The sequence below is a fragment of the Myotis daubentonii genome, chromosome 11 (assembly GCF_963259705.1).
Source record: "Myotis daubentonii chromosome 11, mMyoDau2.1, whole genome shotgun sequence".
Lineage (NCBI taxonomy): Eukaryota > Metazoa > Chordata > Mammalia > Chiroptera > Vespertilionidae > Myotis > Myotis daubentonii.
The window spans coordinates 65,833,470-65,850,652 of NC_081850.1; the positions used below are offsets into that span (position 1 = coordinate 65,833,470).

The following is a 17,183-nucleotide window of genomic DNA, read 5'->3' on the forward strand; positions in this document are numbered from 1 at the left end:
CCTGGTGGCCTGCAGCGGCTGGGGCCCCCTCCCTTCCCCATTGCTTGCTGCTGCCACCGCTGGGCAGGGCTTCCCTCCCTTCCTCTGGCTGGCCCTGCCCCCTGGTCGAACTCCTGGACAAACAATCGGTTGAGGGGACAGTTTGCATTCTGCACTGTTATTATATAGGACTAGAGGCCCGGTGCACAAAAATTTGTGCACTCGGGGGGAGGGCGGGTCCCTCAGCCCGGCCTGTGCCCTCTTGCAGTCTGGGACCCCTTGGGAGATAACAACCTGCTGGCTTAGGCCGTCTCCCGGGTGGCAGAGGGCAGGCCCAATCCCTAGGTGCAGCCCCTGGTCGGGCTCAGAGCAGGGCCGATTGGGGAGTTGGGGCGCCGCCCCCTGTCATGCACAGAGCAGGGTCGATGGGGAGGTTGCAGCACCACCCACTGTCACACAGAGCAGGGCCAATCAGGGAGTTGGGGTGCTGCCCCCTTTCATGCACACAGCAGGGCCCATCAGGGGGGTTGGGGCTCCATACCCTGTCATGCACAGAGCAGGGCCGATCAGGGGGTTGAGGAGCTCCCCCCTGTCACTCACAGAGTAGGGCCGATAGGGGAGTTGTCACACCGCCCCCTGTCACACACAGCAGGGCGGATCAGCGGGTTGGGGCACCACCCTCTATCACCCACAGAGCAGGGCTGATCAGGGGGTTGGGATGCCACCATTCTCACACTCAGGGCAGGGACAATGGGGAGGTTATGGCTCTACCCCATCACACACAGAGCAGGGCCCGTGGGGGGCAGGGTTGGGGTGCCTCACCCTGTCACACACAGAGCAGGGCCGATCAGGGGGTTGGGGCGCCACACCCTGTCACACACAGAGCTGCAGGGCCATCAGGGGGTTTGGGCGCTGCCCCCTGTCACACTGATCCCAGTGCCGGGAGGCCTCGTGGCTCCGCTGATCCCAGTGCTGGGAGGCATATTACCCTTTTACTATATAGGATAGCGGCCTGGTGCATGGGTGGGGCTGGCTGGTTTGCCCTGAAGGGTGTCCTGGATCAGGGTGGGGGTCTCCACTGGGGTGCCTGGCAAGCCTGGGTGAGGGTATGATGGCTTTTTGCAGCTGGTCACAAACCCTTCAGGGTGGGGGTCCCCACTGGGGTGCATGACCAGTCTGGGTGAGCAGCTGAGGGCTGTTTTCTGGCTGGGGGTGACTGAAGCTCCAAACCGCTCCTTTTTTCCTTTTTTTAAAATTCTGGGCCAGCTTTAGCTTGAGGCTTGGCTCCAGCTCTTAGGCCTCTGCAGATGAAAGTAGGTTTCTGGCCTTTGCTTACAATGTTGAGATCCTGCTGGCTGAAGTCCGGCAGTATTTGTTACATAGTTTCTTAAACTGCAGGCTCAGAGGCCTGCAGCCGCAGGCGGGGAACGTTGGTTTCCTCCGTCACTGAGGCAAGCAAGCCTCATGTTAGTTTCAAGCTGCCTGGCTGCCGGATGCCATCTTGGCAGTTATTTAATTTGCATATCTCGCTGATTAGCCAATGGGAAGGGTAGCGGTCGTATGCCAATTACCATGTTTCTCTTTTATTAGTGTAGATTATTTCTTCCAGATTTATTATGTGTACTCTCTTATAAGAAGAAAATTACTCTTTCACCCCAATCATTAGTTTTTTATTTATTCATTTATTAGAGGCCTGGTGCACAAAAACTTGTAGACTGGGGGTAGGGGGTCCCTTAGCCTGGCCTGCACCCTCTGGCAGCCTGGGAGCCCTCGGGTGATGTCCATCTGCCAGCAGTTGGACATCCTTAGTGCTGCTGAGGAGGCAGGAGAGGCTCCTGCCACCACCACTGCTCTTGCAGCCATCAGCCCAGCTTGTGGCTAGGTGGAGCTCCCCCTGTGGAAGCACACTGACCACCAGGGGGAAGCTCCTGCATTGAGTGTCTAACCCCTGATGGTCATTGTGTATCATAGCGACCAGTCGTTCTGCTGTTAGGGTTAATTTGCATATTACCCTTTTATTATATAGGATGTAATGGACTCATAGATTCTTATTCTCTGAGTTATAATCATTTTTCATTTATTATTCATTTTGAAACTTTATTTGTGCTTATTGCCTACAAAGATTCTAAATGCTCTCAGAGAAGCCAACTGAAAAATATATATAAAAGAAACACAAGAAGCAGAAACTAGAAACTGAGTAGCTAAAGGAATGTTTAACCACAAAGGGATGGGTCAGGAGTGGGACAGGAAGAATGGGAGATGGAAACAGCATAGATGTTGATATATGACCTATAAATTGCAATCTATTTATACATTTTAAAGCCCATGATTCCTACTTGATATCTCCAATTCTAGTTTGACACCATAGAGATTTTTCCAGCCTCTCCTTTTTCATATACATAGCTCCCTAGACAGACAGAGAGAGAGAGAGAGAGAGAGAGAGAGAGAGAGAGAGAGAGAGAGAGAGAGAGAGAGAGACTCCCTTTCCCTCAATGTTTACTTATTTGCTGAGTCTTTGGATATATGGTGAGTTGTTTCAGAATCTAGACTCACACCACTGTCAGTGACACACTAAGTACAGCTTAAAACTTTTTTGTAAGGTTTGTTTTTATATTGTGAGAGTATATAGTCAAAATTCTGGATTCAAGAATCACTTAGGGTAGTCATTTCATTTTCCTCTTTGGTGTAATTACAGTGTATAATGGGATTATAGTTAGGTTCACTTATATTGTTTTATTATATTTTCCTTTATTCACCACCTTTTCTATTTATTTTTAGTGGAAAAAGACAACATAGTCAAAAGGACACAAATAATTCTATCCACTCCCCACTGACAGCTGTCAGTCTACTGTAGATTACAATATCATTTATTGACATTGTTTAATAAAACCATACAGATGTCAAGTGTACAGCCAAATAAAACAACACCTGCATACCACATTGTGCACTCACCACCCAAAATCATCTCTCTTTCCCTCTCCTTTGATCCTCCCTTTGTTCACTTTCACCTCCTCCCAAAAACCCGTTTTTCTCTGGCACTCACCATGCTGTTTTCCATGTCTATATGTGATATATATTTTTTCTTGCTTTATTCCTTCACCATTTTTTCGCCCAGCCCTCCTTAACACCTACCCTCTGACAACTGTCAGTCTACTCTATGTATCTATGCTTCTGTTTCTATTTTGTTTTTCATAATTTTGACCATTAGACTAGACAAATAAATGAGATTCTATGGTATTTGTCTTTCTCTGAATAGCATTTTTCACTTGGCACCGTGGTCGGCAAACTGTGGCTCGCAAGCCACATGCGGCTCTTTGCCCCCTTGAGTGTGGCTCTTCCTAAGCCTTAGGAGTACCCTAATTAAGTTAATAACAATGTACCTGCCTATATAGTTTACGTTTAAAAAAGTTTCCTCTCAAAAGAAATTTCAATCATTGTACTGTTGATATTTGGCTCTGTTGACTAATGAGTTTGCTGACCACTGACTTAGCATAATAAATTCCACGTCAATCCATGCTGTCTCAAAAAGGAGATTTTCCTTTTTTTCAGCCAAGTAGTATTCCATTGTGTAAATGTACCATGGGTTTTTTTATTCCTCATCTACTGATGGGCACTTGGGCTGTTTCCAGATCTTAACTACTTCATGTGTTTCTTTATGTTTAAATGGGCATATATATGAATATTTTACTTCCCCTTCATTTTCACATGTCATGTAGAAGGCTATAAATGCTCTTTTACACATTGCTTTTAAAAATTTAACAATGTATCCTATTTCTCCATATTGATTCATAAATATCTCTTTTATTATATTTTTCCCAGTTGCAAAATACTAAATTTCATTGATGTTTTATAGAATTTTCTTTGCTGGTCTTAGTATGAGATATTGGTGTTGAGTGTCCTAAATGCCACCCAATTGTATACCTCCAATGGCTAACATGATAAATTTTATGTTTTGTATATTAAACTATAATAAAAATTAAAGAGTAGATAAGAGGTAATCTCTATATACTGGTATAGCACATAAAAGAATTACAACATAATAATAATAATATATGATCAATATGTAAATAAGGGGGAATGGAATAAAAACATATATTTGATTAATCAAAAGGGAGTAAGATAAGAGACAATAAATGTGAAGCAGGTGTATCAAATAAAAATCAGTAATATGCAAAATATAAATTTAGATATATTAGGATTATATTAGACTAGAGGCTTGATGCATGAAATTCATGCACTGATATGGGGGAATCCCTCAGGCCTGCCTGCACCCTATCAGAGTCCGGGACCCCTTGGGGGATGTCTGCCTGCTGGCTTAGGCCCAATCCCCCCAGATTTTCAGAAGTCAGACATCCCTCTTGCAGTCTCGGCTCTCACAGTATGGCACCCCTCGCTCCTGACTGCTTAATTGGAGCGGAGGCAGGAGAGGCTCCTGCTACTGCCCCTGTGCTTGCCACCCTTGCTCGCCATGTGGGAGCACACTGACCGCCAGGGGGCAGCTCTTGTGTTGAGCATCAGGCCCCTGGTGGTCAGTGTGCATCATAGCGACTATTCCTTCTGCCAGTTGTTCCACCATTCGGTCGATTTGCATATTAGGGTTTAGTATGTAGGATATCAATAGGTAAAATTCCCCACAAATATAATAATTGTTGCTTTACATAAAAAGAGCAAATCCAACTTTACACTGTTAGTGACGGACACCTCGCAGATATAAAGACATAGCAAACCTTAAAATGATGGGAATAATACCATTTAAACACTAACAATGAGTAAGGGGCATCTTTACTACCACTGCAGTACTAGTATCTATTTCTCTATCTGTATCTTTATCTGTTCCTTTATATGTATCTATATCGATAGATGTAGTTGTAATATATCTGTACTAATATCAGAAGTAGACAAGGTGTTAAGGTAGGACCCATTGGTAGATGTGTGCTGTTAAATTCATTTTAAAAATGTATTTATAAGTTAATTTTCATGGTATAATTGTTTTTATCATGGCTGACTGAAGTCTACCAACATGATGTCATTGAAGGTGAGTTGGAAGAGATGTGCACAATTAGCTTTAAGCCAATGGGAGAGGGCAAACAATAATCAGTTTTTTTTAAAAAGTTCATCAGGAATGGATCATGATGGTAAATCAGTGAGTCCTCAATAACATAGTCTAAAAATACAAACTCACAATTATAATTGTGTAACATATTTTACAAAATATTTTGCATAGGTCTTATAAGAGATTATGAACAAGGGAATAAAGAATTAGTAACAACCAAAGTAGCAAACTTGACCAAGTTGAATATCAACAGCACTTGCACATAACAACAGAATGCATATTCTAAGATTATATGGAAATGTCGACTGTACAATAATTTATAGATCTGTCTCACTGTGCTCCTGACTACAACCAGAGGATTTAATGATTACCAGTTAAAGAACTTAACCCTATTGACACACATCTCTAAGGCCTGTTTGATATCTCTGTTCCTCAGGCTGTAGATGAAGGGGTTCAGCATGGGCGTAACTACTGTATAAATGATTGAAGCAATTATGTCTTCTGAACCCCATGATGAGGAGAAAAAGTAAACAGCTGCAGCTGTCCCATAGTATAAAAACACCACAGAGAGATGGGAGCCACAGGTGGAAAAGGCTTTAAAGAGTCTCTTAGTGGAGGGCACCCTCAGGATGATGGTCCCTATACGGATATAGGAGCCTAAAATAACACACAAAAGCAGGAAGAAAAGCATTCCTGCCTCAGTGAATAGGACCAGCTCATTGAGGGAGATGTCAGAGCAGCTCAGCTTCAGCAGCACAGTGAGATCACAGAAGAAGTGGGTGATGATATTGTGGGCACCGAAGGACAGGCGGACCATGAGGAGGGTATGAAAAAGTGCATGGACACAGGCAACCATATAAGACCCAGCCACCAGCAACACGCACAGCCCATTCCTCATGATGGTGGTATAGCGCAGAGGGTGACAGATGGCCACATACCTGTCATATGCCATCCCTGCCAGAAGGAAATTGTTAACACTAGCAAAAAGTATGAAGAAATACAACTGAGAAATGCACCCCACATAGGGGATGGATTGTTGCCGAGTCTGAATGTCCGTGAGCATCTTAGGGACAGTGACAGATGAAAAGCAGACATCAGTGAAGGCCAAGTGACTGAGGAAGAAGTACATGGGCGTGTGCAGGCGAGAGTCCAGCCTGATGAGCAGGATGATGAGCAGGTTGCCCAGCACCGTGGTCAGGTACATGCCCAGGAACAGGGTGAAGAACACGCCCTGCTGCCCTGGCGGGATGGGGAGCCCCAGGAGGAGGAACTGGGACACGCTGCTCTGGTTCTCAGGCCTCATGCTGCTCTTCTGTCTGCTGGGGAGGAAGAAGGCTTGGGATTCTCAGGAACCTAGAAAGGAAGATCAAAACCATCACATCTCATATCATCATTTTTTCTGGGAAAACCATTCATTTTGTAAAGCTTTCCTATTAATTTCTCACACCTGTGGATGTATGCATCTTTCCTCTATTCCAGTCTGGCTCCAGGAAAACAGTGGAACCCCAAGTAGTGAACAAGACCTCATTACAAAGAAGCAAGAGTGTGTGCACTGTGTCATTCACCATGATTTATTGAACATGGAGTCAGTGTCGGGACCTCTATTAAGGACAGAGATGCAGCAGTGAACATGAGAAGCAAGGTCCCACTTCTATGAGTTTAGGTCTTGATGAGCATGGAGGGATCATTTCTACACCAAGCCCACAGCGAAAGCATAATAATTCAGCCTGGCAGAACTAGAAGGTGAGCCCCTGAGAAACTGTCAGTTCTTTCTGCTTTAAATTGCTGAGTGGGCGTTTGTGGAGCATTATCCCATTGAACCTCAGCTGTAAACACAGGGACAAGCTAGAAATGGGTGGCCATTGAAACCACTAGATGCCCGAAAATCTCCAAAACAGTCCATGAACTATGTTTCATAATAATACTGAGAATTTTGGTGGCATAAACACTCTGCTGAACACGAGGTTAAAGGCCTTATCAATTTTCCTAAGTAAATCTAACATCAGCTTTACATTCCCAGGTTAAAAATCTTCACAGGTGCATGAAGAATTCTGTTAGGAAATAGAAATATAAGGGATATAAGTTTTACACCATTTTTGTAGATCAGAAAGTACCAAATATTCTTTCATGGATTTAGTAGTATTGTAATTACTTCGTATGGTGACTTGACTGTTACAAGACCATCACATCTTATACCATGATTTTCTGGGCAAACCATTCATTTTTTAAAACTTTCATATTAATTTCTCTCACATGTGGATGTATGTATCTTTCCTCTATTCTAGTCTGGCTCCTGGAAAACATTGTGACCCTAAGGAGTCAACAAGACCTCATTACAAAGAAGCAAGAGTGTGTTCACTGTGTCATTTACTATTATTTATTGAACATGGAGTCAGTATCAGGACCTCTACTAAGGACTGAGATGCAGCAGTGAACAAGAGAAGCAAGGTCCCCACTTCTATGAGTTTAGGTCTTGATGTGCATAGAGGGATAATTTCTACACCAGGGCAGAGCCAAACCATAATAATTCACTCTGGCAAAAGTAGTTGAGCCCTGAAAAATTGTCAGTTCTTTCTGATTTAATGTAATGTGAGACGCCAGTGCTGAATGGGCGTTTGTGGAGCATTGTCCCATTGAACCTCAGCTGTAAACAGAGGGACAAGCTAGAAATGGGTGGCCATTGAAAATCACCAAAACAGTTCACGAACTATGTTTCATAATAATACTGAGCATTTTGGTGGCATAAACACTGTGCTGAACACGAGGTTAAAGGCTTTTTCTAGTTTCCTAAGTAAATCTAACATCAGCCTTACCTTCCCAGATTAAAAATCTTCACAGGTGCACCAAGAATTCTGTTAGGAAATAGAAATATAAGGGATATAAGTTTTACACCATTTTTAGGTTACAAAGTACCACATGTTCTTTAATGGAGTTAGTAGTATTGTAATAACTTTGTATGGTGACTTGACTGTTACAAGACTTATTGTGGTGATGGGTATATAATTGGTAAATCACCATACTGTACACACCTGAATCTAATATATTGTATGTCCACTTTAAAATAATTGTAAAGGAGGAAAATGATCAAATATTGACTACTTTGTGCAGTTTAGTCTAATATGTCTGCATGATGAGAACCTGTGCTCTTACCCACTCCCCATGAAACTTCCCTCTTCATTGGGAACACCCTTTGATAATTTAGGGTTGACAGTACTTCAGAATTTTCTTAGATCCCTACCTAGAGAGTTCCCTTCATTTATAATGGTCTGTTTTTCAATTAACAAAACAGCCTTACATTCATTATCATTTGCTACAAATACATGTTAGCTGAGGACCTGTGTTTTATGTTTCACTTTGTAGATTGAAAACAGAGGCCAGTGAGTTACACTGAGTGGCCAGATTATTATGACCACCTCATCAGTACAATGAAGTGAATTAATTATGCAAATAATAATAATAATAAAACCTTGAGAGTGTTTGCTTAGGAAGTTTTCAATATTCAGAAATTTTGAAAGTGTCAATGAAATACTGATGGGGTGGTCATAATAACCTGACCACTCAGTGTAAGTGACTTTCTCAAGGTTCACCACACCAATGGGTGGCATTCCTGCACTCTGACTTCACACAGCATGACACCTAATGTTTCTTTGCCTGGACATTAAGTGAAAATGTTACCAAACTCTGAGTGACAAAGTCACACTCAGGTATGTGAGAAGCACAGCAGATCCATTTCAGACACCTGAGTTCTTTGGTGCTGGTTTAGTTCAGCCAATGGGGCCCCAGGAGAAGGTTTCTGAAGGAAATATTTGAGGTCATAGGGGCAAGTTGGAAGTCCCAGACACACATTCAAATCACACACACACACACACACACACACACACACACACACACACTGCCGATTTGAGAATTTCAATGAACTGTGATCATGTTCCTATCCTAAGGGAAGGATAGCCAGTACAGGGTTCAGCTCATAAATACACATAGACACACATACAAGTCATAATAAGCACACAAAGCGAGACATACACACCACTCAGTGATTGACCACTCATGCACAAACACTCTCAATGCACATCAACACACCTGGCTCATGGCACATCTGGCAAAGCCTTCATCCCCACATATACATAGGTCATGCACTATACACATACATCACCAAAATCACACAAAAGCACAAACAATTCAAAAATACCACAGGAAACACACCAACAATACATATGCCCACCCAGCCACACTCATTGCATTAAGCAGCACACACCCTCCTATTAATGAGAGGTATCCTTCCCCCAGTTCTGTCCCATCCCATTCCTGGGGAGGGCAGTCAGCATGGGGCAGTTAAGCGTATTCTGTCACAGGCACCATCATTAAACTACAACCAACACCCCATGCACGTGGTCACATACACAAGGTCAGAGAAAACCCAACGACATAACTTTTTGCTCTCACACACGTGTGTCACCCACAGACAAAACTAGCATGTGCACCAGCACATGCTGTGAGCAAAGGTCTGAGCGACCTCTGATCTGACCTTGGTTCCTGGTGAGGTGGGCATCTTCCTGTCCAGCAGCAGAGACAACAGTCTCACTCCTAATGCTCAGCTGTGATGCCAGTGTTTACTATCACAGACATGAATCAGGAGTCCCTAACCACACGCCAGGAGGCTGGTGACTGGATCTACACGCACTAAAACAGGGCCCAGGTTAGTCTGACTCAGGAAAAGAGTCAGATACATAGTGCATGCACACACACAACTATCAAACAGCACGTACACAAGTGTACATAGTATATTCAGACAGACACACAGACTGACACACACAGTCATGAACACCAAGTCTCACACATGAACCCACTAGCACACAGGCAGGTCCATTGGCAAGGGCAGATTTCCAGCTCCTCTCCCCTGGGCTCGTCATTGGTGAGGTCAGACACCTTCTGCTCCAGACTGTTGCCCATCTCCTCAGCTGTTCTTCAGGAGACCTAACATCAGACACACAGAAGCAATATCTGGGGCCTTGGCACTTCTACAGACTTTCCTTTTCCTTAAGCAGCTCCAGAGAAATGAGTGCAAAGATAGCAGTTAACTGCTAATGAGAGACTGCAACCAAGTCCCCAAGCTTGTGGCTGATTCATGACTGCCCTTTGGGAGCTGTGTGTCCAAGAGCCAGAGGGACTGGAGTCCTAGGGGACAGTGTCCCTGGTTCCAGTCATGCCCTGGACGCCTTTCTTCTTGGGCATTGTTCCAGCTGGGAGAATGGATTTTTCCAATTTATATTTTGAAATTATTTTAAAGATATAGGAAGTTGTAAAAATGATATTAAGAATTTGGACAGGCTTCAAGCAGATTCCCCAATGGTTAACATTTTACTATGTTTACCATATGCTTGTATGTATGTATATTTCAGGCTTAGATTTTCAGCAGATGTACTACAGAGTATATTATAGAATTTATGTTAATTTTTCAAATTACTAGTGTTTTACCCTTATCAGTTGGCTAAGGTGGCGTGTGCCAGGTTCTCTACTGTAAAGTTATCATTTTTTAAAGTTACTATTTTAACCTGGTTATTAATAGGTTTCATTTGGATACATATTCTGAAATAATATAAACATATATGTTTATTAAAATTGCATTGACTTCATTTAACATTCATTGATGATTCTTATATGACAGAATTATTGGAAATGTTGTAGCCAAATGGTGATTTTTCTTTTTTTTTATTGCTTAAAGTATTACAAAGGGTATTACATATGTATCCATTTTATCCCCCCGCCCTAGACAGTCCCCTAGCCTCCCCTATCACCCAGTGTCTTATGTCCATTGGTTATGCTTATATGCATGCATACAAGTCCTTTAGTTGATCTCTTACCCCCCTACCTCCTGCCCCCCAATCCTCCCCGGCCTTCCCGCTGCAGTTTGACAATCTGTTTGAGGCAGCTCTGCCTCTGTATCTATTATTTTTTTATTATTATTGCTTAAAGTATTACAAAGGGTATTACATATGTATCCATTTTATCCCCGCGCCCTAGACAGTCCCCTAGCCTCCCCTATCACCCAGTGTCTTATGTCCATTGGTTATGCTTATATGCATGCATACAAGTCCTTTAGTTGATCTCTTACCCCCCTGCCTCCTGCCCCCCAACCCTCCCCGGCCTTCCCGCTGCAGCTCGACAATCTGTTTGAGGCAGCTCTGCCTCTGTATCTATTATTGTTCAAAAGTTTATAATGGTCTCTATTGTCCATGAATGAATGAGATCATGTGGTATTTTTCCTTTATTGACTGGCTTATTTCACTTAGCATAATGCTCTCCAGTTCCATCCATGCCGTTGCAAATGGTAAGAGTTCCTTCCTTTTTACAGCAGCATAGTATTCCATCGTGTAGATGTACCACAGTTTTCTAATCCATTCATCTACTGATGGGCACTTAGGCTGTTTCCAGATCTTAGCTATGGTGAATTGTGCTGCTATGAACATAGGGGTGCATATATCCTTTCTGATTGGTGTTTCTGGTTTCTTGGGATATATTCCTAGAAGTGGGATCACAGGGTCAAATGGGAGTTCCATTTTCAGTTTTTTAAGGAAACTCCATACTGTCTTCCATAGTGGCTGTACCAGTCTGCATTCCCACCAGCAGTGCACAAGTGTTCCTTTTTCTCCACATCCTCTCCAGCACTTGTCGTTTGTTGATTTGTTGATGATAGCCAGTCTGACAGGTGTGAGATGGTACCTCATTGCTGTTTTGATTTGCATCTCTCGGATGATTAGTGACTTTGAGCATGTTTTCATATGTCTCTTGGCTTTCTGGATGTCCTCTTTTGAAAGGTGTCTATTTAGGTCCTTTGCCCATTTTTTGATTGGATTGTTTATCTTTCTTTTGTTAAGTTGTATGAGTTCCCTATAAATTTTGGAGATTAGGCCCTTATCAGATATGTCATTGGCAAATATGTTTTCCCACACAGTGGGTTTTCTCGTTGTTTTGTTGATGGTTTCTTTTGCTGTGCAGAAGCTTTTTATTTTGATGTAGTCCCATTTGTTCATTTTTTCTTTAGTTTCAAGTGCCCTAGGAGCTGTATCAGTGAAGAAATTGCTTCGGCATATGTCTGAGATTTTGTTGCCTTTGGATTCTTCTAGAATTTTTATGGTTTCCCGTCGTACATTTAAGTCCTTTATCCATTTTGAGTTTATTTTTGTGTATGGTGTAAGTTGGTGGTCTAGTTTCATTTTCTTGCATATATCTGTCCAATTTTCCCAGCACCATTTATTGAAGAGACTATCTTGGCTCCATTGTATGTTCTTGCCTCCTTTGTCAAATATTAATTGAGCATATTGGTTCGGGCCGATTTCTGGGGTCTCTATTCTATTCCATTGATCTATATGCCTATTCTTGTGCCAGTACCAGGCAGTTTTGAGAACAGTGGCTTTGTAATACAACTTGATATCTGGTATTGAGATCCCACCTACTTTGTTCTTTTTCAGGATTGCTGCAGCTATTCGGGGTCTTTTTTTATTCCAGATGAATTTTTGGAGAGTTCGTTCTAGATCTCTGAAGTATGCCATTGGTATTTTAATGGGAAGTGTGTTGAATTTATAGATTGCTTTGGGTAGTATGGACATTTTAATGATGTTGATTCTACCAATCCATGAACACGGTATGTTCTTCCATCTGTTTATGTCTTCCTCTATATCTTTTTTCAACGTCCTGTAGTTTTCTGAGTAGAGGTCTTTTACCTCTTTAGTTAAGTTTATTCCTAGGTAGCTTAATTTTTTTGGTGCAATGGTAAACGCAAATGGTGATTTTTCTAATTCTATTGTATCTTTTATGTTTATTAGTTGTATTCTCCTATGAGAAGGATCTTATTCTTATTTTTTATTCATATTAATTTATTTATATCATTATGTACTTATGGATTCGTATTCTCTGAGTCATAATCCATTATAGTTGTTATTCATTTTGAAGCTCTAGGTATGTTCATTACTTACAAGGATTCTAAATGATCGCAGCGAAGCCAACTGGGAAGTATGCATAAAAGAAACGCAAGAAGTAAAAACTAGAAATTAAGGAACTAAAGAAAATTTTACCCATAGGAGATGGGTCAAGGTAGGGGTAGAAGAATGTTGGATTGAAAAAGTATAGGTGTTTCTCTATAACCTTTAAATTTCAATCTATTTATATATTTTAAAACCCATGAGTTCCACTCAATACCTCTGATTCCAGTTTGCTATCATGGAGTTCTTCCCAGTCTCTCCTTTTCTATGTACATAGCTCTTTTCCCAGAGACTGAGGAGTCACTCCCCTTCTTCAATGTTTACTTACTTCTTGAATCCTTGGATACATGGTGAGTTGTTTCAGATAATCTTGAGCTCAGACCACACTGTTAATGACACACTAAGTACAGCTTAAAACTTTGTTTCTGCTTTTAATTTATGTGTATTGTTGAAAGTATTACAGATGTCCCTTTGTTTTTTTTCCCCTCATTGACCCCTCTACACCATACCTGCCTCTCCCATGCCTTGACCACACTATTATCTGTTTCCCTGGGCTATGCATATATGCATATGAGTTTACCTGTTAGTTCCTCTCCCCCCTACCACCTTTCCTCTAAAATTTGTCAGTCTGTTCCATGCTTCTATGGCTCTGGATCTGTTTTGTTCATAAGTTTATTTTGTTCATTTCATTCCACATATGAGTGGGATCGTGTGATACTTATCTTTCTCTGACTGGCTTATTTCTCTTAGCATAATACTCTCCAGGTCCATCTATGCTGTTGCAAAGGGTAAGATTTCCTTCTTTTTTACAGCTGTGTAAATGCACAACAGCTTTTTTATCTACTCATCTATGGATGGGCACTTGGGCTGTTTTCAGATGTTAGCTATTGCAGATTGAAGTGCTATCAACATGAGGGTGCATACATTCTTTCTGATTTGAGTTTCAGGTTTCTTAGGATATATGCCTAGAAGTGGGATTACTGGGTCAAATGGTAGTTCCATATTTAATTTTCTGATGAAACTCCATAATGTTTTTCCATAATGGCTGCACAAGTCTGCGTTCCCACCGGCAGTGTTCTATGGTTCTCTTTTCTCCATATCCTCATCAGCACTTGCCATTTGTTGATTTGTTAATGGTAATTATTCTGACAAGTGTGAGGTGATTGCCTCATCGTCATTTTAATTCACATTTCTGATGATCAGTGACTTTGAGCATTTTTTCATGCCATTTGGCCACTTTGGAGAAATGTCTATTCCCTTTGCCGTATTTTGATTGAATTGTTTGTCTTTTGTTAAGTTTTATGAGTTCCTTATATATTTTAGAAATTAACCCCTTATCAGATGTATCATTGGCAAATATGTTCGTCCATGTAGTGGGCTCTCTTTTTATTTAGTTGATGGTTTCTTTTGCTGTGTAGAAGCTTTTTATTTTTATATAGTCCCATTTTTATTGGCTCCTGTACGTATTGAGCATATTAAGCACTCTAAGAGCCAAGGTAGCTTCCTGAAACGTGTGAAGGAAAATTATCAGAAAAAGAAGGAAGCCAAAGAGAAAGGTACCTGGGTTCAACTGAAGCGTCAGCCTGCTCCACCCAGAGAAGCACACTTTGTGAGAACCAATGGAAAGGAGCATGAGCTGCTGGAACCCATTCCCTATGAATTCATGGCATGATAAGTGGGGGGGAAAAAAAAGACTTATGTGTTGATTAAAAAAAAAAAGGCAAGTGTTGATGAAGATATGGAGAAAAGAGAAACATAGGACACTGCCAGTGGGAACGCAGACTTCTGCAGCCATTATGGAAAACATTATGGAGTTTCCTCAGAAAATTAAACATGGAACTAGGACATGTATCGGTAAACATATTGCTATGAGAGCTGTATGAGATTTTGCTGCCTATGATTTCTTCTAAGAGTTTTTATTGTTTTACGACTGACATTTAATTATTTTATCCATTTTGAGTTTATTCTTGTCTGTGGTGTAAGTTGGTGGTATAGTTTCAATTTTTTTTCATGTGCCTGTCCAGTTTTCCCACCATTTGTTGAAGAGACTGTCTTGACTCCATTGTTTGCTCTTGCCTCCTTTGTCAAATACTAATTGAGGGTAATGGCTTGGGTCAATTCAATTTCTGAGTTCTCTGTTCTGATCCATTGATCTATATGCCCGTTCTTGAGAATATATAGACATAATTCTGGCTTCAAGAATTACTTAGGTTACTTATTTTATTTTCCCCTTTAGTCTAATTATGGTGTTAATTTGAAATATAGTTAGGTTCCTTTTTTGTATTATTTTATTTTATTTTGTTCACCACCTCTCCTATTTATTTTTAATGACAAAATCAACATGGTCAAACAATACAAATAATTCTACTCATCGCCTATCTTTTCTGCCCCACTTCTTGTAGGTAAACAATCTTATTAGTTTCTGATTAATTCTGCCTGTGTTTCTTTTTGCTCAAAAGGGAAGACACATGTATATTTTATTTCCCCTTTATTTTTACATAGAAAGTAGCATGCTATAAGTGTACTTTTGCACATTGCTTTTTTCCCATTTACCAATATATCCTCATATAGCTAAGATTTGAAAACAGCCTAAGTGCCCATCAGAAGATGAGTGGATTAAAAAACTGTGGTTCATCTACAGAATGGAATACTACATAGCTATAAAAAAGAAAGAACTCTTAGCATTTGCAACACCATGGATGGAACTGGAGAGTATTATGCTAAGAGAGATAAGCCACTCAGAGAAAGATAAGTATCACATGACTCAAAACTCAAAACCATAAAAATTTTTGAAGAAAACATAGGCAGTAAAGTCTCAGAGATTTCTTGTAGCACTGTATTGTAGATTCACTCATATGTGGAATCTAATGAACAACATAAACTGATGAACAAAAATAGACCTAGAGACATAGAAGCATCGAACAGACTATCAAACCTCAGAGGGAAGGTATGGTAGGGTTGGAGGGGAAGAGATCTACCAATGAACTCATATTTGTATATGAATAACCTATGGACACAGACTATAGGGTGGTGAAGAACAGGGGTGGGGTATGTGGGCAGGATGGGAGAAGTCAATGTGGGGGGAAAGGGGACATATGTAATACTTTCAACAATAAATATTATACATATATATGGTTTTTTTATATATACATTATTTTTTTTAAATTACATAGGAAAAATTTAAACAATGATGTAAAAGACCTGAACTAGGAAACTATAAGACACTGAAGAAAGAAATTGGAGATACAAATATGTGGAAGCATGTACTGTGTTTATGGATAGGAGGAATTACCATCATTAAAAGTTTCATAGTACCTAAAAGTATCTATAGATTCAATGCAATTCTTATCAAGGTACCAATAGCCCATTTCACAGAACTGGAACAAATATTAAAAAAATTTATATGGAACCACAAAAGACCCTGAATAGCCATAGCAAACTTGAGAAAGAAGAACACAGTTTGAGGAATCATACTACCTAATATCAAACTATACTACAAGGTCATAGTAATACAAACAGCATGGTACTGGCATAAAAACAGACATATAAATCCATGGTACAGAATAGAAAGTCCAGAAATAAACCTACTATATGTTCAATTAATATTCAACAAAGGAGGCAAGAATGTACAATGGGGTAAAGACAGTTTATTCAATAAATGGTGTTGGAAAAATTGGACAGATATGTTCAAAAGAATGAAATTAAATGACCCACTTACACAATACACAAGAATAAATTCAAAATGGGATTAAAGACTTAAATGTAAAACTCAAAACCATAAAAATTTTAGAAGAAAACATAGGCAGTAAAATCTCAGTGATTTCTTGTAGCACTGTATTTTCTGATATATCTCCACAAGGGAGGGGGAAAAGGAAACAAATGGGATTATATCCAATAAAAGGTTTTTTTCACAGCAAAGAAAACCATCAGAAAAATGAAAAGACAACCCACTGAATGAGAGTAACACATTCACCAATGCTATATTGATAAGGGGTTAATACCCAAAATGTATAAAGAACTTATATAACTCAACACCAAAAAACACAAAATATACAATTAAAAAATGGAAGAAGGACCTGCTTAGACACTCTGCAAAGAGAACATGTAAATGACTTATAGAAATATGAAAAGGTGGTAAATGTCACTAATCATCAGAGAAATGCAAATGA

The 17,183-nt window shown here is 40.6% G+C and overlaps 1 protein-coding gene across 1 annotated transcript; it reads right to left on the reverse strand.

Moving 5' to 3' along the window:
• Window positions 1-5,399: 5,399 nt before the first annotated feature.
• LOC132211730 (olfactory receptor 1J4-like) lies at window positions 5,400-6,161 on the reverse strand. Its single transcript, XM_059656228.1, has one exon. The coding sequence runs from the start codon at window positions 6,159-6,161 to the stop codon at window positions 5,400-5,402; it is 762 nt and encodes a 253-aa protein (XP_059512211.1).
• Window positions 6,162-17,183: the final 11,022 nt, after the last annotated feature.